Source organism: Blastocystis sp. subtype 4, assembly GCF_000743755.1.
Source record: "Blastocystis sp. subtype 4 strain WR1 chromosome Unknown seqid_0006, whole genome shotgun sequence".
Taxonomy (NCBI): Eukaryota; class Bigyra; order Opalinata; family Blastocystidae; genus Blastocystis; species Blastocystis sp. subtype 4.
Genome location: NW_014569541.1, coordinates 11,402 through 35,040, shown reverse-complemented (window position 1 = coordinate 35,040; position 23,639 = coordinate 11,402). Strand labels below are relative to the sequence as shown.

Sequence of the window (23,639 nt, the reverse complement as noted above, 5' to 3'; positions counted from 1 at the left end):
TGGAAAATTAGGAGTTCCAATGCATAGTAAAGTAATGCACATGAAACCAATAAAAAGACAAGAAGAAGACATCGATATACAATTAAAGAAGACAAACCAGGGACATCCGAAACTACAATGATTAAGAAAGTGATGAAAATACGGAATGGCCAAACTACTTCTTCGTCGGAAAAAGACAGAATGAGGAGAGCAAGCAAAACAACAAGCATCAAAAAGGCATACACAGACAATACTACAAGCAATGAGAAGAAGTATCTAACGATAAGACGCCGAAACAAAAGAAACGAGTAATTCTTCTTTCCAATACAAGTGTTTAACCATTTGCAGTGATGATCAAATTCTGCCACACACTTGTTGCAGGGACGACAGTGTTCCGTAGAAGCTTTGACCCGCTTTCGACAAACAAAACAATAATGGCCTTTGTCTATCTGTGAAGTAAAAACCTAACAGCACTATTTACATGAACATCCTTGAAGTCATCAGCTGGATCAATGACAGTGGTGAAAATGGTCAAAAGAACAATGGAAAGTTCCATTGCCGCTGATATAATATAGAAAATGATATTAAAGGGAGTCGGGACGACCATTCCCACCAAATAAACTCCTGCGATAATAAAAAAGACAAAAGCGACCCAGGAAAGTATTTGGTATGGATGCCAAGGCCACTGGAAACCATTCTTCCTCACTGTGGGAAGTGTTGTCCTAGAAGTCTCATGTAACAATTGAAAAAACTACCTCATTTGTAGGTATAGGTAATGCTTTCAGTCCTGGGAATGGTAGTAAAGACAAAGATACCAAAATGACGAAGCGCAAGGATTTGAGCCACATACATTGAATTTGGAATTCCTGAAAAACATCTTATTTCTTATTTCAATTGCAATGTCAGTAAATCGAATTGATAGAATAGAATAACGAAATAGAAGTCACAGACAGAGTTTGGAAGAAAACAGGAGAAATGATGTTCATTAGATCCAAGTTCCATCGATAATCTGATATTTGGAGATGTACTCCATCGCCAATTCTGTTTCTCACTGTTCTGAATAACAACTACTCATTGTGGTCTTAGATACCTCCCTAGCTGAGTATTGGTTTAGACAGATGACTTCTATCATTTTCAACACAAATCACGAAAAAAGAAAAGAACCCAAATTTGGGACCTAGAGTGCAGAATTGTCGCAATTACGAATTCACCAATTACGATCTCCTACAATGACAGATTATGTTGATGTCGAAGACCAGCACTGGGGAGGTGCTGCCCCAAGTCAATTTACGTGTACTCAGCGTGCTTGGAACAAAGATGATCCGACATGGATAAACAGCAAGGATATTAACATTGAGGGGTTCAGTATCAATGCGAAAGGAAAGCCGCTGTTTGAAAATGCCGATTTGAAGATTGTGTATGGACGTCGTTATGGTTTGCTGGGACCAAATGGCCAGGGAAAATCAACTCTCCTTAAAATGATTGCATGTCGAGAATTGGCCATTCCTCCAACCATTGACATTTTGTATGTAGAACAAGAAGCAGAAGCAGACAATGCTACTCCAGTTGAAGTGGTTCTTCGAGCAGATACAAAGCGCACAGAGTTGATGAAGAGGGAGAAGGAATTGCAAGCCATTCTCGAGTCTGAAGCGAGCGAACATAATGCAAATCAGGAAGCTATTGTACGGGAAATGGAGAGAGTTTAGGCGTAGATGAATGAGTACAACGACGTGATAACAGAAATGCGTATTCATGGTGTCCAGAAAGCAGAACCTCGTGCTCGTCGTATTCTTGCGGGTCTTGGATTCACAGCGTCGATGCAAGAGCAACCAACGACCTCCTTCTCTGGAGGTTGGCGTATGCGAATCTCCCTAGCACGTGCTCTATTCATGCAACCTGATTTGTTGCTTCTTGATGAGCCTACCAATCATCTCGATTTGAATGCTGTAATTTGGTTGGATGAGTATTTGCAAAATTGGAAAAAGACACTTCTAGTTGTGTCTCACGATCAGGCCTTCTTAAGCAGTGTATGTCAGCAGATCATTCATCTTGATCAACGAAAGTTGTATTACTACAAGGGAGATTACATGATGTTTAAGAAGATGCGCAAGCAGAAACTTGCTGAATTGGAGAAGGCTTATGAAAAGCAACAGAAGCAGTTGCAGGCCCTCAAAGCTAGTGGCAAGTCACGAGCAGCAGCTGAAGACGAAAGTAAACAGAAACGACAACGAGAAGCCAAAAAGCAGGGCAAGCAGGAAGAGGAAGAGGAGTCTGTACAGCTGCTAGAGCGACCGCGGGAATACACTGTGAAATTCACCTTCCCAGAGGTAAGTCTTGTAGAAGAGGTTTCATCATAGTGTCCTGACCTCAGTCCTCCTATCATTTCTGTGGAAGATGTTACGTTTGGATACTTTCCAGATAAGATTCTCTTAAAGAATGTGGATTTTGGTATTCATCTCTCGTCTCGTGTGAGTATTGTGGGACCAAATGGTATTGGAAAATCTACTCTTGTGAAATTGATTGAAGGTACAGAAATTGGAGGTATTTTAGGAATAGGAGATTTGGTTCCATTAAGTGGCGAAGTCAGACGAAACCCTCGTTTGCGGATTGGCAAGTATGCACAACACTTCATTGATAAGCTGCCTATGGATGAAACTCCTGTGGAATATCTCCAACGTTTGTATCCAAGTGTGTCGTATCAGGAGTGTATTGGATGGATGGATATGTGAGGACTAGTGAGGAATCTATTAGGTCGATATGGTTTGGAAGGTCACGCACACACAATTAAGAACCGGAACCTGTCAGGAGGTCAGAAGAGTCGAGTAACATTTGCTGAGATCTCTCTGAGTCAGCCTCACATTCTGATATTTGATGAGCCAACGAATCACCTGTAGGAATAAGCTGATATAGTGAGGAGTAGAGATATTGAGTCGATTGATGCTTTGGGCGATGCAATTAATGAGTTCAATGGAGGAGTGTTGATTGTGTCCCATGATGCCCGTTTGTTGACAATGACTAATTGTGAGATGTGGTTGATGGATAATCAGACCATCACACCAATTGAAGGAGGATATGAGGCTTACCGTGAATCCTTATTAAAGGATATGGAATTTGTAGGAATGCAGGAAGAGTGTGAAGAATAGAGTGATGATGAGAATGATGATGAACCTACAAAGAAGGAAAAGGAGGAAGAAAAGAAGGAAGCCGTGGTAATCAATGATGAGGATGTGGTTGCTGCTGCATTTGCAGCAATGACAGAGAAGAAGCATAAGAAGAAACATCACCATCACCACAAGGAATCCAAATCGAAGTAGATTGTTTGTTAGCAAAACAGGGAATTTCACAGGATAAAATACGCGCGAAAAGGTTGGAGCCTCAGGGCATTGAGCAAGAATAGCAGGATCCGTATCATCAGAATCAATGAGATCTTGTACCTCCTCTAAGTTTCCGATAAACGAAATGGTACGATCTGAGTGCATAGCAAAAAACATGGGATATTGACGACGACCCTTGTTTCTCTCTGTTCATGAACAAGAGAAAAGAAAGCTCTACCAGCGATTTCAAACAACGAAGTCCGCAGTTCCTTGTTTACTGGATCCGCTCCATCAATCTCTTCAAACTTGATATTCCGAGAAGTACAAAAGGCCTAAACCTTTAGAGAACGAATAGAAGCATACTTCGATCATCTTTACATTCTGGTTGTGTTGCGAATCCATCGAAGAAGCTAGAATGATACAGCATACAGCACTCATTGGAAAACAAAAAAGAACAAATGAGATAGAAAAGTGACAACCTGTCAACTCGAAGAATCCATTATTCACAATACAATTCTATTGTTTGGAGATTGCAACAGCGTTTCTATGAACGAGAAGGGGTTGTATCAATTGCTATATGGAATAACACTCCTATATGCATCCATTCCAATTATACAGTAATTAAATTATTTGAATATGTGATTAGAGTTGTCTGGAGACAAGCCCAACAAGATTCACTTCTATTGGAACCAATGAATCAACAGAATCTTCCATTTCACATTGCTTCGCATTCTTATTACGAAATACTATCTTCGTAGGGATGATCATTCATTTTCAGTACAGGTGTCTTCCATCACTTGTTCTCCTTCTAGTTCCCTTCATAGTAAAGAAGAAACAAGAAATAAGATGATTCACCCTAAGTACGGAAAGTGTAGTCTGTGATCTGTTCAATCCATTATACAATGCTAATTGGGATAGCATGATTGTTTAAACAAGTAATATCTAATTCCAAAAATCCACTCTCATTTGTCAATTCCACATTCCGTTTCCTTTTCTCAATCTCGCAAACAGTTGGCTCTATGTTCAGGAGTTGTGGTTGTACAACCTCTAAATACCTTGGAAGAGCGGTTAGTGTAGGAAGAAATTCCCTAGTGACGTCGATGCCTTCTTTGGGGTAGGTGAGTAGATTATTGATAATATGAAGTTCGTTACAATATCTCACATCTGAAAAGTGGAATGTGCTTGTCAACCGTCGTTTTCTTGCCTATCATCCCCAAGCCAATCTGGTACTTGTTTTTCTATGGATTGACTCTAGTTTGGTATGTTGAATCAGTCGAAAGATTTGAACGAACGAAAGGAGGAAGAGATGAGTCCGGAAGAATTAGAGGATTATCTGAAAGATAATGCGACAGCGAAGGTAGTGAATAGGTTAATGGGTAACTCAATAGAAGATGGATGTGGGATCTACTGACAAAACACCAAAAGAAGAAGGGAAAGAGGTCAATCCACTCGATCTTTATATTCGGGAAGAAATGTATCCTGGTTTATCGGATGATGTGATTGAAAAGTTACAGAATCCGGAAAAGGGTTTGCCAGAGGGTGCTTTATTAGAGGATCTTCCTTTATTTCCCAATCCCTTTGACCACAGTGAGGATGTTGACACAGAGAAGGATCCAGAAAAGATACGAACAAAGCCTTACGATTTTAACGATGCAGACGTTCGAATCGAAACTCGTGAGTATATCCGTCCTGTAACCTGGGAAGATGAGAAGTTGGGACCTCCTCGTGAGAACAGTCATGTGAAACTGACAGTACGTGTCCGTCAACTAGGACTTCCACTAATAGCAGCCCAAAAACTGGTGTTGATGTCTGGACCTCGCTACAATTTCAACACAGACGTGCTGACGCTGACAAGCAACCGATATCCAACGAGAAAGCAGAATGGTCGGTATTTGATGGATTTGCTGGAGTCTCTGGTGGAGGAAGCAAAGAAGGAAACAAATATTTCGACTGTTCCTCGTCGTTTGCCTGTGAAAAGAGGCAAGTACTTGCCATTCACTAAGGATATGCTGAGTTCAAGTACCGTGAAGAAGCAATATGAAGGAATGATTACAGAAGATGAGTAGAGTTGTTTAGTGAACTGTTTGTTTCGTGAACGCAAGCATTTCGCAACAAACACGCAATTTACTACGTACAAGACGAAAGAAGAAGGAATCCCTTTCTTTAGAAACCTTGTTCCGATAAAACTGATAGGGAGAATACTGTACAGATGGATTACGAAGAACTGTCTGTTCTTCTTGAAGAGGAAGCGAAACTTCACGTGGCTCTTCAATGTGACACTCCGTGGCTACGAACTGTTGTAAAGCTTTCAAATCAGCATCACAAGGTTGATACTGTCCTTTAGCTGCTCTAAGGGAATACTAACGACAAAGACATACGATGCGTTTGATACAACAACGTCAATGGCTTGCATCTACATAAGAGACTAATTAGAATAAATACAATGAAATTATGGATATAGTGGATACAGAAACGAGAGTGTTGATCTGCCGTAGTAGCCTAGAATTGAACAACAAGAATCACGACAACTAAAATAGGTTGACAACAATAATCACAATATACAAGCGGTGGAGGATTCACAAGTGGAAGAAGTGATGGAAACTGTTCCATCTCGGAAACAGTTGTATCTTTGAAGTCATTCTGAGTTGCTTCTGATCCAGTATGAAAACAATCCTGTGTCAAAACCAAAGATTCCATGAATCGCCTTCTTTCCTCTTTCCAGGATGGATAATTACAATCCCCATCTTCTAGGATATTATTAAGGGTGAGAAAACGAGTTTACGATCAACAAAAAGACTCATGAAACGTAATCTACTTACTTATGGAGCAAATGCTCAATAAGTGTCTTAAATGATACAGTAGTACATACTATCATCAAGACAAAGGAGAAGACGAGAATGAACCAATCAAGAGATTGAATACCAATGCTTCGTTTCTTCCGCAGCAAACGTAGATGCATAAATGCCGGGAAAATAAAAGTAGTAATATTATCCGTGAAGTTACCAACAACAGAGAGAATGTCACCGAAATGAGGAACAAAATAGGCAACAACAGAAATCAGAACAATTTCCACAATACGGAAAATAATATAAACGGGATTTGTGATGAAGATCTTGCCCTTAGTGCATTCACCCCAATGACCCTCGACCATCTCATTGACAGGTTCCATCCACAGAGGGAATCCTCCAATAACCGTAATTACCATAAGTAAGTTAACAGGAATGGCAATCCACGCTCCATCAGGGAGAGACTTAACAATATCATCTTCGACTCCATGAGCTAAACATAAGGTCAGAATGAGAGCAATTACGTCCGTTCTTAAAAATAACAGCGAGAAGAATACCAATGATCGAGTAGATAATTGCCATAAGACTGATACTGATTCCTGTGGAACGAACTACTGTCTTCTGACAATCACGACGCAGATACTTCTAGAAGTGAGATGAGATCAAGATTGGGACATATTGTGTAAGAAGGAAAAGAATGAATCCCATGCAATAGACAATGATTCCGAAGTTTTCTAAGAAGGCTTCAAACGATTTAGGCCATAAATCCGAAACCGCAAAATGAATGCCGAATTTTACTCCTCCAAATCTGTACTTCAGAGACAAACAAGAAATAATACATGATCAAAGCAAGGAAACCTCCAGCAATAGCAAACAGACCAAGCGATGAAACAGCTACAAGCATTCTAGTGCTGAGAGAATTCAATAGTTCTTACTTAGGGTCTTTGAGAAGACAGAGGATAATACAGAGAACGGTGAGAATGAGTTGAGCAATAAGTCGACGATACTGAGGAGCACCTAAAGGAAGAGCAGAGAGGAAGTCTGTCATCACAACCATGGAACCGATGTTAGAACCATAGAGTGTGATGAGCGAACAGACATAGTAAATCCAGTAACCGATATTGCCAGTAACCTTGAAGACCAGTTCGGCATAAGTGTTGTTGGTCTTAATCTCAGGGAATGCATCCTACATATGAAGGGAGCATTCAGAAACAACAGGAGGCATGGAATTCACTTCGTTGTTGATATCAATCAGCTGATAGGTTGCAAGAATCATCATACCACAGACAAGGACGAACAGAAGGATACAGGCAATAATACCAACCTATGGAGAATCAATCAGCAATGCAAAGTACTTGGTTGAATGCAAAAGGAAGAGCCAATGATCCAGTTCCAGCAATTCCCTTCATCAGATTAACACAGAACTAACCTCAACAATCACATTCATTCTTACTTCAATTGTATTCATTTTTCCCTTCTCATCGTCAACAAACTCTTCCTGGATCAGAACCTTGGTCTGATCGTCGGATGGTGTTGAGAGGAGAGCAGTACTTTCGGTTGTTGCACTCATCAACTAATGGTCATTGCAGAGATTCATCTATATACAGAAGTACCAAATAAGAAAACTGTATTACCAAACTTCTATTCCCGCGGGAAGAATGAGTTGTTTCCACGTTTCATTCTTACGAGAGAACATCGGAAGGAAATAAAAAGTGTAGATAGTTCCAATGGATCCCTTCTTCAAGTTGGAGAGTTTTGGAGAAGATACATAATTGTCCTACCAAGGAGAATCTGTTCGAGAGACGTGTGAAAATGAAGTTCTTCATCCAGTTTGCCCAATCATATCTCTCGTTTCGACTTCCGGAGTTGGATTCTTTGCTAGAACTGAACGGATTGAATTCGAAGGATGTGTACTCGATGTATATCTTTTAATGATGAATTTGAGGATAGTTCAACTTACCATGAAGAGTCTCCATTTTTGGTAGTTGACCTTCCGAATATTGATGCAGCTAGAGCTGTAGGAAATAGTTTTAAGTGAATCAGAAACAGATTGCTTCACGAGCAGTGTTAGTGAAAGCTATATATGAATATTGGGATCAAGCGGATTCATTCGACACTTTAATAAAGAAAATGGATCAGTATCCTAAAGATTTCTTTGATTCTCACAAAGCCGTAAATGAGTATAGAATAATGTAACCTATAGCATGAAGAGTCGTGGAGGATTAGTATAGAGAGTTTTGGGAGAGATATTCCTACTACCGAATTGCACAGCTTATATGAGAAGTTCACGCAACACACAACAATTTCAGGTCCTGTTCGAATGAAGAATCCAGTAATGACTATTACATTAGCCTTTGACTATGGTCATATTGGTTCAGGTTCTTCTTTCTCCTTCCTTTAACCTTAGTTGTGAAGCAAGTCTATTTAGGTCGTTTCGTTGCAAATGGTCAGCGTACTGTCGCAAACGACTATGACCTGAAGAAGCGGAAATATTTAGGTCCCACATCTACCTGTGCAGAGCTATCGTTCCTAATGTCCAATCAGGTCCTTTCGCAACGAGGCAAGATCGTCTGGGATTGCTTTGCAGGTACAGGGAGTCTACTGATAGCTGCGACAGTACATGGAGCAACCTGTGTGGGAACAGATATTGATGTTCGAGTACTGAAAGGAATCAAGAAAGGGAAGAAAGCTGAGTCTGTACGTAGTAATTTTGAGCAGTACAAACTGGCTTTCCCAGAATTGATTCGAGCTGATTTATCACGACTACCATTGCTGGTGGAGAATAGGTATGCTTGCTTGTTACTTGATGAGGAAGAATGGATGGAATTCTATGTGATCCTCCGTATGGAATTCGTGCTGGAGCTCGTAAGACATGTTCCAAAATGGGTGAGAATCCTCCTCTTGAGATAGGAGAGGGATTCATTCCTCGAACTGAAATCTATGATCCAGATGATTTGATTGTGGACCTGTTGGATATGGCTGCTCGTTCGTTGGTAATGAGAGGTCGAATCAGTTATTTACTGCCAACAACAGGAGTGTAGGTATGAAGAAGGGGATTCACTGTAGTCGAGGAGTGAAAGAGGTTCCAGAACATCCTTGTTTAGAGTGGGTAGCGACTTCGCAAGATGACTTGTATCGTGATGTAAGTCGTCGTTTGATTACGATGAGAAAGGTGAAGGAATACAGAGTAGAACTCCGAGAAGAGTATAAGAAACATACACGCGATAGTATTGTGAAGTATGGTTTATCCTATGTGGATATTCATTAAACTGTTTGTTGCAATCAGAGAAGAATAACCATAAGGAGAAGAAAATGAAGTTGAGATCATTCTATGACATAAGAACTTCTCGATAAAGTGGATTCACGATTTTTTACTTTAAAAACAAACAGATAATATATTGAGTTCTCCACATACAAGTGCAAACACACATACTACTTCAGGAATGTCATCAAATGAATCATATAGCCTCTCTACAATGTCTCGTATCCTCTACATCTTACAACCCTATCCCTCACATACCTCTTCAGGACCTAAATGATTCTTAAATACACCTGATAAATAGAAACAAAAGCATTGAAGAAGGTGATTCTGTTCCTGTTCTTCATCCACTTCTAAGATACGATCATAGGTAAGTTCCATAAATGACACAAAGAAATCCACTGGAACATTTGGTAATGCCATCATCTGACTTGCTACATGTAGGACTGATACTGACAAAGGTGACTTAAGAATCACATCCAAACAACTCTGGGCTTGTGTCGATTCCATGAATTCCCGAATACACTCCATTGCCACCATTGGATTCGCCACTATCATAGAACATAACCGCTCAGGCAACAATTCATTTGAATCGATCAGATGGCGTATGGCTTCACGAAGAACCCATGAATCTTCTGCTAGCTAGAGATAAATAATTCTTGGGATCCCAACAATTTCCAATTCGGAATCTGTGAGAGAAGTAGTGGTACTGTGTAATACGATGTCTTGAATAGTGTTGATATCACTGGTATAAACTGGAATATATAAGAAAGAGAGCGAATGGGCAGGAGGAAAGATAAAATCCAAATCCTCAGGTATTGAATCAAAGGAGAGACTGGGACGGGAAAAACTGGGCTTGTTAAATACAAGTTGATGACAACTTCGTTGAGCATAATCGTCCAAATCAGTATCCTCTATCCTATCACAACAAGAACCAAAGATTACCTAGAGGATACGAACTGTAGTAAGCGAATGGAGGAAATCCTGTTTTTGTTAGCCTCAACGGATACTTTCGTTGAAAGAAATGCTTAACCTAGTGTTCAGGAACTAATATCCACCTACACGACTATTACCATCATCCTGCATTGTTGGTATGTCCGACAGAAGAACATTCTGCAAATAAACAGGTTTTCCAAACTTACATTATATCGATAGATAAGTTTAGTAAGAATCCATGAACACAGTAAACGTTCATATTTTACAGGAGACTAGAAATGAAGCAATTGGAGGAAGTCCAACATGCATATAAACATCACCGATTAAGTCAAAAACATAAGTACCATAATACTGGTTAATCCTTGATATGTTTGCCAGAAGCAGTAAACAACGCAATCTCTACAATAACAACAGAGAGCAACTTATACAGTTGATAACGAGAGCATATTATCACGTAAGAGACAAACTAAGTAAATAGTACTATCCAACTCGATAGCACTAGGAGTGGAATCCAAGAACTGACCGATTGTCATATCACCACACTTTCTCTTAATAAAGGTAGTTATATCGTACTCTTAACAATTCATTCACCTCTTGTAGAATCTTCTGGCGTTGTATATCAGTAGAATCCATCGACTGGTGTAACCGATTTCAACGTATTTGGATGAGAACAGATCTCTTCTAGTTAGAAATGATTCTGAATTGACTCAATCCGCCGGAATACATGAATTCCCAGGATTATCGGATCAGTGATAGTTCAATCATTCTTCTATTGGAGTATATATTGCAAGTGGACGGATGGTAATCAAGTGAATGGAACAATTTGAGTAAGCTCTGGAATTAATGACTACTGCGTCCTATCATACAATATCTTATCTTATGAAGATTGGAATTGCCAAAAGCGTTTCTGTGGGATTCTGTGTACGGATGTGTCATTGTTTTCTTATCTTTTTGTGGACTCGAATGGGACTGTGTCGAATTTTGCTTTCCGTTTGTTTGATACTGTTTTTGGGTTCAGTGGTGTACATTTGTACGTACAATCACAATATGTCGATTTATGTAAATGCATTTTCTTTTGCTATGTATGTTTATATGGACTTTATGTTTGGAAAGTAGTTCTGTACATGATCTATCACAACTAGGGGACAAGAAAAAGATAAGGCTCGTTTTATGCGTCTTCGTAGGCTGATCACAGTGGATAAGAACAAATTAGTTAAACGTAGGGTTGTTTGTATCCAATTATGCATAGGAAAGGGTATTCTTGCAGACCGTGTTACCATTCCAGTTCGGGACGGTGCCAAAATTGATATGTACACATGTAGTTGAATTCGGAACGGATCAGGATTAGATACTCCTGAGAGTATTGCTTCGGAGCCTTCACGACCTCTTCTATTCTTTTGTCATGGAGGGGGTTGGGTATTTGCCAATCGGAGTAAATCCGAACGTGTGTTGTGTGATTATGCACTGAAGACAAATAGTGTTGTGACCTACATTGATTACCGACTCTCTCCTGAGTATAAACACCCAACAGCTTCTAATGATTGTTACGATTGTTTGATGGTTGGTATTGTTGTAACTACTGAACTCTAGTATATTCTGCAACACAAGGAGGAGTTTCATATCGATGAAAATCGGATTGTTCTGTTCGGTGATAGTGCTGGAGGCCAGTTGAGTTGTGCTCTTGTTCAAATGGCTCTTCGTGAGTTTCACAGCAACATCTTTAGGAAATTGGTGTTGATTTACCCAGCTATGGATTCACGTGCGATTCCTGCGGAAGAATACACATGGGAAGAAAGGAATCTGATACTTGAGAACACATGGGGTTTGAGTAGCTGGATTGGGGAGTATATGGTGGACTGGTATTTTGAGACCGAAGAGAATGTGAACGATCCTTTGAGTTCGCCAGTGTTATGTGATGAGTTTGCTTCATTCCCGGAGACTGTAATGATCACCAATGAGTATGATCCCTTGCGAATTCCGGCTCGAGCGGCGTATGAAAAGATGAAAAATAGTGGGCTGAATGTAAAGTATCATTGCGTAAAAGGAGCCGTGCATGCCCTATGGGGTTCACCGTTAAATGTTCTGGGATTCAATGATTTGGTGTTGGAGGAATTGAAGGTTTTGACTGTTTGTTGTCCAAAACAGATTTCTGTCGAATAGAAAAGAGAGCCCCAAGTGGGATTCGAACACACGACCTGCCGCTTACGAAGCGGATGCTCTACCAACTGAGCTATTGAGGCATACTCTGAATTCACTGATGTTACTTATAAGTCATAAATTGTTCTTTCTATAAAGAAACACCATTCCGAAAAGAATGAACAAGACTTCGAAGGCTGTAAATTCATCAGTGTCTCAGGATGAAAATGATCCAAGTGATATTTTATGGATTCGTTGAGAATTAGCTTTCGTGGCCAAGAAGCGGAATCCAATTATTTTCGCACGTACTGAGACATCGCATATCCCAAAAAGTCTGCAGACAGCCGTCTTCCACAAAGACCTGTTGAATACAGTATATTCTGCTTCAGAAGATGGATCATTGAAGCAGACGCCTACTGAAAATCCTGAGGAGACGAAGAGTATTCTTCGTGAGGATTCTAAACGAGGAGGTGTAGGTTTTACGTTATCTTGTGAGTTGTAGTTTTGGAAACGATTACTGTCCTCTTGTCGACTACGAAGCAAGAGTGTTTCTGTTGATGACACAGCCACTCCTCTGGTTCCAGGAAGCGAGCCTATTGTTGAGCCTGAACCTGAACCGATGGGTTTGGCCCCCTATCTGGGAGAGCAACGACCATGTGATAAAGGAAAGAAAACCTTAGTATTGGATTTAGATGAGACTTTGGTACACTCAACATTCCAGCCTACCCAGAACTGTCAGTACATTATCCCTGTGGAAATTGAAGGGAACGTTTATAATGTGTATGTGTATCGACGACCTGGAGCTTGTGAGTTTATTCAACATATGAGTCAGTTTTACGAAGTGATCATCTACACGGCTTCGTTAAAGAAGGTGAGAGTAACAAACAAGGTTGATATGTAGTATGCTGATCCCTTACTGGACCAGATGGACCCTAATGGATATATTGCGTATCGTTTGTTTCGAGATCACTGTGTTTGCTCCGATGGTGTATTTGTGAAGGATTTGGGGTTGTTGGGTCGCGATCTGAAGTCAGTGGTGATGATTGACAATGCTGCAGTTAGTTACAAATTTCAGCCAAAGAATGGTATCGAGTGTACTCCGTTTATCGATAATGTCAATGATCGAGAGTTAGCTGAAATGACTCCCTTTTTAGAGTATTTGTCTAAGAAACCAGTAGGAGTTTGGGAAGTCCATAATCTGTAGGATGTACGTTTGTTTGCAAAGATGTGGAATGATTCGCGTATTGCCCAATCTCAGCTAGTGGTATATGAAAAGTAGTTGTATTGTGTCATTTATCTTTCTCTGGAGTGTTTGTTGTCACAGAATGATGTGTTCTTGAGCAGATAGTACCATAAATGGATCCTCTATATTTCGAGACTTCGGATTCCAACGTGCAAGACACAGGAATCATATTATTGGTGTATATTCTGTATTTTTAGGTATGCAGTGATTCATCTCACAACACGTTACCGCATCTCATCATCGTCATTCACGCACTCCATGTGATAGACGCTAAACTAGATGCGTAAAGACGGGACTGGGCACTCGGAATGTATCACCTTCTTGATGCATGGGAATGATCCAATCCACCATTTCCTTCCAATACCTAATCTTCTTTAGATTTCGCCATTCCTGTAAGTTTGTTGTATTCAAAGATCCTATTTGTTGACAATCACAATGTAAAATCATGTCTCCACCATCTATAGGAGATTATCAACTCGAAAAACCTCAATTCCAAATCCAACCTTCATATAATAGGGCCCAATTATTTGGGCCACGACCCAATTTGTTTCTCTATACTCATTTGTGAAGTGTAAGGGGAAGCATACAGTATGGAACAACGTAGATAATTTTGTGGGGTTGTGGAATAATGATATAGCAAAGATGATTGCCACTGAGCAGGAGATGAAGGATGCTCGAATTCCAATTGCTTGGAGGGATTACTGTGCGCATATCCTAATCAAGCTGAATAAATGCCGTAATGAAAACTTCTACCTACCTAACAAGTGTGTGGAATTGAGACATGCGTATGAGAAATGCCAATATGAAGAGTAAGTGGATAGACTGATTCATGTAACATAGTTATAAGAGAAGACAGAAGCTCTATGAACAACAGCAGGCAGAAAAGGAGAAGTAAATAGATATGGACTAAAGCAATTGAATATTACACATCATGGAAGTGATTGTTGATGAACAAACCGGAAACGTCATTCCTACTAGCACATTAGCCACCGAGGCCCAAACTGAGAGTAATAGGGTACAGAAAATAATTCGAACACCCATTGTGTCGATCAACTCCCCTTCTAGCCGCATTGCCAGAAGCAGAGATACACTGCCTCGAAAGGTCAGATTCAGAATATTCTCTTCACTAGTATTCTTGAGAAGGGGTTTCTTTCTTTTCCATTGGACAATATCGAGCATTGTTGCCATTGCAGTGTATCTAGAAATGTGGAGAATGAACAACACGAGAAAAGTCCATCGGATATCTAGTTGAAGAGGATGATAGAGAAAAGAGAGGATACCGATCAAAAAGAAGGTACCATAGTCCGCACATTGGCCTAACAAGTTGATAAGCATTTTTAGAAATAGACGACTACATGAAGGAATAACTATGGAAACTGAACACTGGATATGTTTTGGTATTGAGGATGAATTGGGAATAGCGAGCCATATAAATGCCACAAATACGAACAACAATGGATGATGAGAGATGAAGTCCATCCGAAAGCATATAGGCCATGATAGGTACCAGAATACTGAGTGTGACTTCGCTTAGGTTCAGGTGAGACTCATTCCTATGAAGCGATCGCAACAAAAGCGACGAAGTAAAGCCAGCAAAGAGCCCGAGGAGAATAGTGAAGAAGGTGAATTGGAGACAGTAGAGGATGGTACTCCAAGGATCACTAAACTGCATTTCCACCACCGCCTTGAAGATTAGAACAGCGATAGCTTCACTGATGATGGCATCACCCTCCATGAGAGTTGTCAACTGCTCACTACATGATCGTGACTTAAAGAGGGTTAAGGAGAAGGAAGAATCAGACGCCATCATGGGAGTACAGAAGGCAAGAATGGACCAATGAGAAAAGCTCGGTAGTCCGAGAAACGGAGGAAGGATCGTTAGGAGATATGAGAAGAGGAACATGAAGAGTATGTTCTCTCCTAGAGAGATGAAAACAACAGATTGCACACCACGGATGAGAGAGGAAAGATTAATTTGAAATCTAGAATTGAGGAGAAGACTGGATGCAACCCATAGCGAAACATTTGCAGTGGCAATAGGAAAAACTCCAACAAATGATAGTAGTCACTATAAAAAAGCATGGTTGGTTTCCATTTCCCATTAGGAAAGAGTGTACATAACACAGCCTGGTATGCATATCCCATGCAGAGAAATAAAATAACACAAGGGAACGACTTCCACCGTTTTTGAATGATCATTCTACCAGTAATGAGATTATTTCACCAAAGTTCTACCCCAAAATAAGACAACAAATGATAGAGATAAGAGTGAACCAGACATTGAACGAACTCTGTGTATCTTCTTGATAGTGCTCTGTGATATTTTGCACAATATATTGGATCGATTCCTTCTTATTTGGGAGAGCTGACGACATTGTGTAAAGAAAGAATACCCATCTTGTTTCCCTTTGAGAAGAGTCCAGAAAGTATAAACAAACATTGAAGATAAGAAAGAAAAGACCCTACTTTGTTCCCAGAACTCTGTGAACAGCATTGACCACATTTGAAGCCTGCGGAACAGCAAGTGCTTCCAAATTGAACGCATATGGCATAGGTACATCCACTCCCGTGATTCTCTCCAAAGGAGCATCCAGATAGTTGAATGCATCAGTTTCCATACACAAGGCAGCAATCTCTGCACCCACACCTGATTGCGGCCATCCCTCTTCCACCGTGACAATGTGATTCGTCTTCTTAACGCTCTCCACAATTGCTTGACGGTCCATCGGACGAAGCGTGCGCAAGTTGATCACCTCAGCACTTACTCCTTCCTTTTCCAGTTCTTTGGCTGCCTCCAGACAGCGTCCCACTCCACGAGAGAAGGAGACCAGAGTGACATCGGATCCTTCGCGTTCAATCTTTGCCTTTCCAATCTCATAAATGTAGTCTGGATTCAACACTTCCTCACTCACAGGGAAGGCTTCTCCATACATCAACTCATGTTCCAAAAACACGACTGGGTTATCATCCCGAATAGCTGCCTTCAACATACACTTAGCATCCTCACTATTGTAGGGAGCAAGTACCTTCAGTCCAGGGACACTCGAGTACCATGCGGCGAAACACTGAGAGTGCTGAGCGGCTAGAGGTGAGAGCAGAACAATAGGATGTACCGACAGACGCTGCCACACCATTGGGTCCACGGAATACTATAGGAACATGGATCTTACCTCCCGACATGTAGTAGGTCTTGGCAGCCGAATTTACAATTTGGTCAATGGCCTGCATTGAAAAGTTCCATGTCATAAACTCGATAATGGGGCGAAGTCCTTTCTGAGCAGCACCAATACCCAGTCCAGCGAATCCCATCTCTGTAATAGGTGTATCGATCACTCTCTCGGGTCCGTATTTCTTATAGAGGTCCTGGGATACTTTGTAAGCACCACGGTACTTGCCGACTTCTTCTCCTATTTGTTAGTTAGGATACTCCATTTCCTTACCCATGAGAAATACCTTAGGGTCTCTTGCCATCTCTTCGTCCATTGCCAGATTGAGAGCATCTCTCACTGTCATCTATCTATCGTATATAAGCGTAGCATCCTACGAGACCAGGAGCGGCGGTGGAAAGGGAGCGGATCTAGAGATGAGTGGATAAAGCGCTAGGAAGTACAAAAGTGGCTGCTGAAGCCTGTGCAACTTTGCTGAGCATTCGATTAGAGTTTCTTGCTAGAGGAGAATGAGAGGACAAGTGAAGACGCGTAATTGCGGTTCTGGAGAGATGTTGGCGGATTATTACAAAGCAAGGAATGGATGTTCAGATTGCATCAACACTGAAAGTACTATCACAGTCTGGGAGAGATAAGAATGTTCAAGTACGTGGATTACGATTCTTGTTGGATTCATGCAAGGAAGGTTTGGATTGTGAGTTTAGGTGATCCTTAGAATTGGATGACAATATGCTTGCTTCTCTTCCGATCGTGGAAACAGTCTCGCAGTCGATTCGTGACAATAGTACAGTGAAGGCTGTTGTAACACTGGGTTGTCACTGTTTGATTGCCTATTCTCGATTCCGTGGGCTTGAGAAAGAATGATGATGTCTAGCTTCCTGCCAACGTTGTTTTGTCTCTCAAGGACTCATTAAATATCTTTGTGGTCAAATTTCTCGATTAGCTAGTGAATCTGTGTTGTCACTTGAACTCGCTGTTCTATCTACCTATGGATCTTCAGGTATTGGAACGATAACGTGTTGACATGCAGGGTGTGTGATTCCTGATGAACAGTTGGATGGAATTCTACAGACGCTTCTGAAGATTGAAAAGCGATGGCAGTCGAACGTGAATGTGATTCAGCAGATGATTTCTAATTTCAGTGTTCTTGCCGAACATGGTCCAAGTCGGAAGTGGTATTAACAATAGTCACTCTTCACGAGCAGCTCCTTACTTCTTTGCTCCTTCAATCCATTACACAACTCATTCAATTGTATGCAGAGAATGAGTTTATTCAATTCGGGTTGATCATGGTCTTTGATGGTCTGTCCAAATCAAGTACTCTCGTTAGATTCCTTTCATCTAGTGTCTGGACGTCAATTCCTCTGTCATCACCATTTTTGTCATTTAGCTCTTCCTATTGTGTCCCGATTCCCTACTAATCAAGGCTTATCTTCATGTTGCATTCGGATTGTCTTTGAGTTGAATCGTGATGAACAGAGTCGTTCCGAAGTCCTTCAGAATGACGGTGTTGCTTTGGTAGTGAAGGTGCTGAATCTGGTTCAGGTGAATCCGAAACTGGTAGAAGAAGCACTTCTATGCATTCGCTCCATTTGTTCTTCTGAGAACGAGTCTCTTCCGGAGGTATATTCTCGAAATGTGATTGGATGTGTTTTGATGAGTATTTTGTCACATCCAACCCAAGATGAGATTTGTGCTCATGGAATACGATCAATGGAATGGATTGCTGCTTCTGGCGGAGCCGAAGCTGCTCGTGTGTTACTCGATGAAGGTGTATTTGAAGTAGCTGCTGATGTTCTTCAGCAACATACCGATGCTGATCTTATTCGCTATCTATGTTCGCTTCTCACTAAAGTGATTCGACATTGTTGGTTTCTACTGTCTTGATCATAGGTAGCCAATGAAGATCGCTGTTTAAAGGAATTACAGAAATCGGGGCTGTTTCAATCTTTGTATGGAGTACTGCGGAATCAGTCTAAGAATGAGTCTCTGATTGGATCCTATAGTTTGGTTGTAGCCGTATTAGCTTCGAACAGTAAGGTATGTATGATTGACTAAGTGATAGAATTATTCTGTAAAGTCTTGATTGAGATGAATTACTGTACGGTTGTTATCCAGTTACTGAACACGGTTGTTATTGATTCCACTGTTCAGTTACTCACGGGAATTCTGTGGAAAGTATCGTTGGATGAATCTTCCCGAAGTCGTGTCACTGAGGGAGTAGATGGTATTGTCCACAGTCTGCAAACATATCCCACACATGCGGGAATTCAACGGAATTGTCTTGGCGTGTTGTTTAATCTCTCTTTATCAGGTAGGGAGTAGGAAGTGATATGAATGCTAGATGGTCATATTTGTTCTTTGTTGTACAGTCGACTGACTCTTCCGTTTATTCTCGATTCGATCGATTCCTTCAAAACAGATTCTCAAGTGTCTCTTCAAGGTGTATCCCTCTTGTACAGTGTGTTGAAAGGTATGCATTGAGACCAATGTAACATGGAGATGAGAAGTGTCGGAGCTTCCTTCGTTCCCATCATGTTGTGGAGTTGACAGTTTCGGTAATTCAAAGTAATGAACAGTCTGTTGCTGTTCTCCACACATCACTGACTCTGTTGGATATGTTGACACGGTCTCGTGGTACATAGAAAGAGGATTGATATATAGAAGAGGAACGGTCTCAGTTATCACAGATACCAAATGTATTGGGGTGTTTCCACCACTTACAATCCTTATATGAGCCGTCAAGTGCCGTAGGACAACTCGTTCAGGCACTCTATACCAGGTTGTCAATGTGACGTAGGAATTCGTTGATAGTTTCTGGATTCTTCTGTGTGTTATTTGTTAGTTTTGACATTGTTAGTCATTGTTTGTTCCAACTTTAATCACAGTATGTCAGTACGTCAAGAGAATTTGTACAATCGGTTTAATGTGTTGGATGAGTTGTGGGAGAAGAAAGATGAGGAAAAGATGGAGCAAAAGAAGAAGACAGAAAAGAAGGCGAAGTTATTCTTTGAAGATTGCTCAATTTCTAGGAATACAAAGAAGAAGACTGAAAGCAATGATTTGAAGAGTGCCGCATTTTGTGCTCCTCGCATACAGAAGAAAAAGAATTCGCGATCTGCCAAAGGTCAAAAACAGGGTAGGAGGTAATGAAGAGGTTGTGAGAATTAGTACTGAATTGTTTTGTATTGTTGTATATAGGTTACACAGGAAGGTAACACGAAAAATGTGAGTGCAACTCCGAAAGAAGTGGATGCCTCTTCTTCCAAAGAAGCGCCTGTAGAGCCTACTGCGGTCCATGAGAAGGAAGACATATACCAGAAACCTGAATCTGTTGTACAACCAACGATGCAGTCTTCTGCAACAAAGGAAATTTCTGTTGCAGAAGAGAGTGTTGAGAAAGAACCGACGATGGTTCAGTTGAGACAAGATGTATATGAAATGGTTTTAGTTTTGTTTGGTATTGATGCACAGCTCATAGAGAAACTTCAGTCGATGACAACAGACATTCTGGATTTACAACAAGCCTTGAAAGAGAGAGACGAAGTAATTGAAGACTACACAAAGATGTTGGCTGCTCTCCAGAAAGAGAACGTTTTACTTCGTCGAAAATGCAATATGTAGACTGTTATGGGTATCATTGTTTTCTTCCAATGAAACGATCTTTTAATCCACTTATGTTGTTGGTGTTGATAGGTATCATATACACCGTGTACTGTATCGTTCAGAATCATGAGAAGAGACTCTATCGAGTACTGGGATATTGCGATCGTAGTAATGAGTAGGCTGAATTGGAGATGCTGAGACGGTTGTATATGAATGAAGTTTGTTATATTGGGACTTGTTGACATAGGTGTTGAAAAAGGATGTAATACAACGTATGAACGGTTATTATTAATGTCTATTGTATGTTATACTTGTATTTTGTATCCTTTTCTTTCTTGAATCAAACACGTTATCAGAGTTGTAGATGCTTAATTGAAGTGATATACATGGTTTTTGTGTTTATCTTCTTGTAGATGGATGTTTCGGATTCTTGGACGTCTATCTACAGATTGATGTTTTCAGTTCAGGATTCTTCATTAGAAAGGTTTTTGATTAGACATCGTTGTCGGGACTCGTGACTAAGGATATTCTAATATGAATCGACCCTTGTTAATGGGTAGAGTCGAAAGACAATTGCAGGAATGAAAGAGGTTTCGCTGTTCATCGGTACGAAGAACAATGCAGTACAATTCCTTATGGAGCGAGAAAGTGAACAGAAGGAAGAATTGACTAATGTTTGTTCTATCAATTCCTGTGGAATGAGCGTTCAACCGACGGATGTAATAGAAATATCCTTATTAATTCATGGTATAGTCAGCACAACTAAATGTGAAGGAGAAGCGAGATCGGTCTGAATTAAGCAAGTTGACTGAATTGAGGTTGAAGAAGAAGATCGAGATGGTATTATAAATGAAGAAATGAGGATTTTAGGAGCTGGAGAAAGAACAACAGCAACAGTTGTTACGAGAGTTATCTCGCGGGTATTATGAAGATGAAGAAGTGAAATGTAGTATTTCCAGAGCCGATTCTTTACCACAAGAAAACGTAGATTTGAAGAAACTGGATGAGGAAGACCATGTAACAAAGGTTAGATGTTCCAATTTGTAGCCAGAGAGGAAGATTCCAGATATTCCTGAAAATAAGCGTGTTCGTGACTTTCTTAGATCTATGCCGTTAACTGGTCATGGTGCAGCATTTGGGAAAGAGATTCGTGTGGTTCAATGTTATCGTTGTAAAGTATGCATCATTGGAAGATTGAACGGTAGTGTTATGGGCATCGAGCGGGAGACCCTGAGTGCAAATATACAACCACAGGTGATCTTGGCCAAGAGCTGCAGCGACGTGTTCGTGAGGATCCAATGACCTTTTTTCGGAAGATTGATGAGGAGAAACCCAAGGAAAGCAAGAAGTGGTGATATTATAAGAGAGATGAGGAATAGAGTGCAGCGATTGAAAGCGTTATTGGCAGAAGCGAAACGAGAACAGCAACAAACTGATTCTCGAAGGCATCGACATTCTGTATCAGGAGAATCACATCGTTCTAGGTCAAGAGAACTAAATCGCTCCACTTCAAGGGACTCGCATCACTCTTCCACTCACCATTTACATCACCACCATCACACTTCTCATTGATTCTATTTTGTACTCTACTGTTCCTTTGTTTCTTGTCACTCTTGATTCTACATTGTCATAATAACCACGGTTTTCCTTGATTACCGTTTTTACCATTGATACTCATTCTGAGACTCTTTGGGAGTGCAAACAGAATGGGAGGACCGATACCAAATACGTCAACAGATTCTGGAGTATTATTGTCGATTGATGGGTTTTATATTATCCCGATGAAATTGCGTAATACCTTTGGACACCAAGAGATTTACTGCAAAGAGGATGTGTAGGAACGAGGTGAATCTGTGAGTTGTAGAACTTCCTCTGGAACTAAGACAGATCGGTTGTTTCTGATTAATGTAAATAATCTAACGGAGGATGGAATGAAAGTATGGGCAGATGATATGGATTTACGGTTAGGAAATGTTTGGTGGGTTTGGAGAGATTGAATCTATTGAGTAAGCGATATTGAATGGATATATTGCTAGGTTTGGTCGATTGGCAAAGGGAGGAACACGCGTGGCTTATCTCAAATTTGTGGATCGCAAGTCGTTACACTCACTTCTTAAAGTACTTCGTACAAACCCTGGATCTATTCCTTCTCCAAGGGGTTCTCATAATCCATCTATTCGTAGTCCTCTACTTGAGAGTCATTTGAATTCCTGCCGTAGTCTTTACAAAACATCTCCACAGGAGTTGAGGAAGAATGCAGAGGCTGCATTAGTGAAGTTCAATGAAGAGTTGGATGTACTAGAGGATGGCGGAAGTTAGTTGTAGGGAATGCATAATGAGACAGACGAAGACGGATGGACGATTATTCGTCGTCGTACTCGGGTTGAAGATGAAGAGCTGTTGACAGCGATGCAGTTACAGGAGAAGAAGCGACGAGAAAAGGAAATGAAGACAGACTTTTATAAGTGTGATTTGGATGGGTTTGTGAGTGTAGATTCCAAGGACGAGAGAATAAGAGAAACCAACTGAAAGAGTTGCGAGAACAGTTTGAAAGAGATAAGGCAAAGATTGCAAAGATGAAAAGCAATAGGAAATTCAATCCTGTATGAATGTCGTTTAATCAGATTCATGTTTGTTGCAAAATGAAAGAGAAAATTAAGATTCGTTATAATTATCTCTTTCATTTCGTTGAAGGAGATAAGCGTAAGCTATTCAAGAAGTAAAGAGAGAAATCATCTTGAACAGTGTAGGGCAATAAATCACCGCCGACAAGAGACAAAACTGGAAGATCTGAAGGAAGAACGTAGACATGAGAGGAAAGTGTTGTAATCAGTAGAATCATCTCATATCAAGAATTCCCTAAAAGATAATCAAAGAGCAACACTGGAAGAGTGCAAGGAGGAGGAGACGATTATTCGGACAGAGATTGCTCGTTTAAAGACACAGCGGGCGTCTCTTCGAGATTTGGTTCAATACATAAACGTTAGTGAGAATAGGAGGAATAATCAATAGACTGTTCGGTCATGATTGAGATGGGATGAACAGTTATGGAATGTAATCCATAAGCAGCTGAGTGTAGTAAATAAACATTGAATGCAATATACTATTTGTTCTACAACTATTTGGTTTCAAACATTCTCCGTAACCGTAGTTCCTTGATAGATACATTCTTCTCATCAGGTCGGTCATTGAACAACCATTCGCTGTCGTCAG

At 40.6% G+C, this 23,639-nt stretch overlaps 12 protein-coding genes across 12 annotated transcripts; 8 read left to right on the top strand and 4 right to left on the bottom strand.

The window, feature by feature from the left end:
• Window positions 1–1,208: 1,208 nt before the first annotated feature.
• On the top strand, window positions 1,209–3,293 carry JH06_0346 (hypothetical protein; the record flags this gene model as incomplete). Its single annotated transcript, XM_014674545.1, has 7 exons — window positions 1,209–1,661; window positions 1,692–2,306; window positions 2,337–2,505; window positions 2,536–2,685; window positions 2,716–2,869; window positions 2,900–3,092; window positions 3,123–3,293. The coding sequence occupies 7 exons, from the start codon at window positions 1,209–1,211 to the stop codon at window positions 3,291–3,293; spliced, it is 1,905 nt and encodes a 634-aa protein (XP_014530031.1).
• A 1,261-nt stretch (window positions 3,294–4,554) lies between these two features.
• Window positions 4,555–5,359, top strand: JH06_0345 (ribosomal protein S37; the record flags this gene model as incomplete). The annotated part of the gene is made up of 2 exons (XM_014674544.1): window positions 4,555–4,650; window positions 4,682–5,359. 2 exons carry the CDS (start codon window positions 4,555–4,557, stop codon window positions 5,357–5,359), a joined length of 774 nt encoding a protein of 257 aa, XP_014530030.1.
• Window positions 5,360–6,108: 749 nt separating this feature from the next.
• On the bottom strand, window positions 6,109–7,649 carry JH06_0344 (hypothetical protein; the record flags this gene model as incomplete). The annotated part of the gene is made up of 8 exons (XM_014674543.1): window positions 6,109–6,572; window positions 6,604–6,724; window positions 6,755–6,887; window positions 6,919–6,984; window positions 7,015–7,265; window positions 7,296–7,403; window positions 7,435–7,503; window positions 7,533–7,649. The coding sequence occupies 8 exons, from the start codon at window positions 7,647–7,649 to the stop codon at window positions 6,109–6,111; spliced, it is 1,329 nt and encodes a 442-aa protein (XP_014530029.1).
• A 560-nt stretch (window positions 7,650–8,209) lies between these two features.
• On the top strand, window positions 8,210–9,347 carry JH06_0343 (guanine tRNA methyltransferase; the record flags this gene model as incomplete). The annotated part of the gene is made up of 5 exons (XM_014674542.1): window positions 8,210–8,251; window positions 8,283–8,457; window positions 8,487–8,865; window positions 8,895–9,116; window positions 9,146–9,347. The coding sequence occupies 5 exons, from the start codon at window positions 8,210–8,212 to the stop codon at window positions 9,345–9,347; spliced, it is 1,020 nt and encodes a 339-aa protein (XP_014530028.1).
• A 108-nt stretch (window positions 9,348–9,455) lies between these two features.
• JH06_0342 (hypothetical protein) lies at window positions 9,456–10,807 on the bottom strand (the record flags this gene model as incomplete). The annotated part of the gene is made up of 8 exons (XM_014674541.1): window positions 9,456–9,569; window positions 9,600–9,980; window positions 10,011–10,252; window positions 10,284–10,371; window positions 10,401–10,451; window positions 10,481–10,546; window positions 10,578–10,673; window positions 10,703–10,807. The coding sequence occupies 8 exons, from the start codon at window positions 10,805–10,807 to the stop codon at window positions 9,456–9,458; spliced, it is 1,143 nt and encodes a 380-aa protein (XP_014530027.1).
• Window positions 10,808–11,354: 547 nt separating this feature from the next.
• Window positions 11,355–12,279, top strand: JH06_0340 (alpha beta hydrolase; the record flags this gene model as incomplete). Its single annotated transcript, XM_014674540.1, has 6 exons — window positions 11,355–11,386; window positions 11,417–11,493; window positions 11,524–11,592; window positions 11,623–11,834; window positions 11,865–12,181; window positions 12,234–12,279. The coding sequence occupies 6 exons, from the start codon at window positions 11,355–11,357 to the stop codon at window positions 12,277–12,279; spliced, it is 753 nt and encodes a 250-aa protein (XP_014530026.1).
• Window positions 12,280–14,295: 2,016 nt separating this feature from the next.
• Window positions 14,296–14,548, top strand: JH06_0339 (NADH dehydrogenase; the record flags this gene model as incomplete). The annotated part of the gene is made up of 2 exons (XM_014674539.1): window positions 14,296–14,438; window positions 14,494–14,548. The coding sequence occupies 2 exons, from the start codon at window positions 14,296–14,298 to the stop codon at window positions 14,546–14,548; spliced, it is 198 nt and encodes a 65-aa protein (XP_014530025.1).
• An 11-nt stretch (window positions 14,549–14,559) lies between these two features.
• JH06_0338 (sodium hydrogen exchanger 2-like protein) lies at window positions 14,560–15,388 on the bottom strand (the record flags this gene model as incomplete). Its single annotated transcript, XM_014674538.1, has 2 exons — window positions 14,560–14,969; window positions 15,022–15,388. The coding sequence occupies 2 exons, from the start codon at window positions 15,386–15,388 to the stop codon at window positions 14,560–14,562; spliced, it is 777 nt and encodes a 258-aa protein (XP_014530024.1).
• Window positions 15,389–16,115: 727 nt separating this feature from the next.
• On the bottom strand, window positions 16,116–17,166 carry JH06_0337 (pyruvate dehydrogenase; the record flags this gene model as incomplete). The annotated part of the gene is given in 3 exon segments (XM_014674537.1): window positions 16,116–16,802; window positions 16,813–17,060; window positions 17,094–17,166. 3 exon segments carry the CDS (start codon window positions 17,164–17,166, stop codon window positions 16,116–16,118), a joined length of 1,008 nt encoding a protein of 335 aa, XP_014530023.1.
• A 233-nt stretch (window positions 17,167–17,399) lies between these two features.
• Window positions 17,400–19,304, top strand: JH06_0336 (hypothetical protein; the record flags this gene model as incomplete). The annotated part of the gene is made up of 9 exons (XM_014674536.1): window positions 17,400–17,505; window positions 17,536–17,664; window positions 17,695–17,820; window positions 17,851–17,985; window positions 18,009–18,137; window positions 18,166–18,674; window positions 18,714–18,855; window positions 18,886–19,111; window positions 19,193–19,304. 9 exons carry the CDS (start codon window positions 17,400–17,402, stop codon window positions 19,302–19,304), a joined length of 1,614 nt encoding a protein of 537 aa, XP_014530022.1.
• A 1,703-nt stretch (window positions 19,305–21,007) lies between these two features.
• Window positions 21,008–21,781, top strand: JH06_0335 (hypothetical protein; the record flags this gene model as incomplete). The annotated part of the gene is made up of 5 exons (XM_014674535.1): window positions 21,008–21,145; window positions 21,180–21,266; window positions 21,297–21,443; window positions 21,474–21,602; window positions 21,632–21,781. 5 exons carry the CDS (start codon window positions 21,008–21,010, stop codon window positions 21,779–21,781), a joined length of 651 nt encoding a protein of 216 aa, XP_014530021.1.
• A 426-nt stretch (window positions 21,782–22,207) lies between these two features.
• On the top strand, window positions 22,208–23,035 carry JH06_0334 (hypothetical protein; the record flags this gene model as incomplete). Its single annotated transcript, XM_014674534.1, is given in 5 exon segments — window positions 22,208–22,260; window positions 22,291–22,389; window positions 22,463–22,721; window positions 22,752–22,906; window positions 22,921–23,035. The coding sequence occupies 5 exon segments, from the start codon at window positions 22,208–22,210 to the stop codon at window positions 23,033–23,035; spliced, it is 681 nt and encodes a 226-aa protein (XP_014530020.1).
• Window positions 23,036–23,639: the final 604 nt, after the last annotated feature.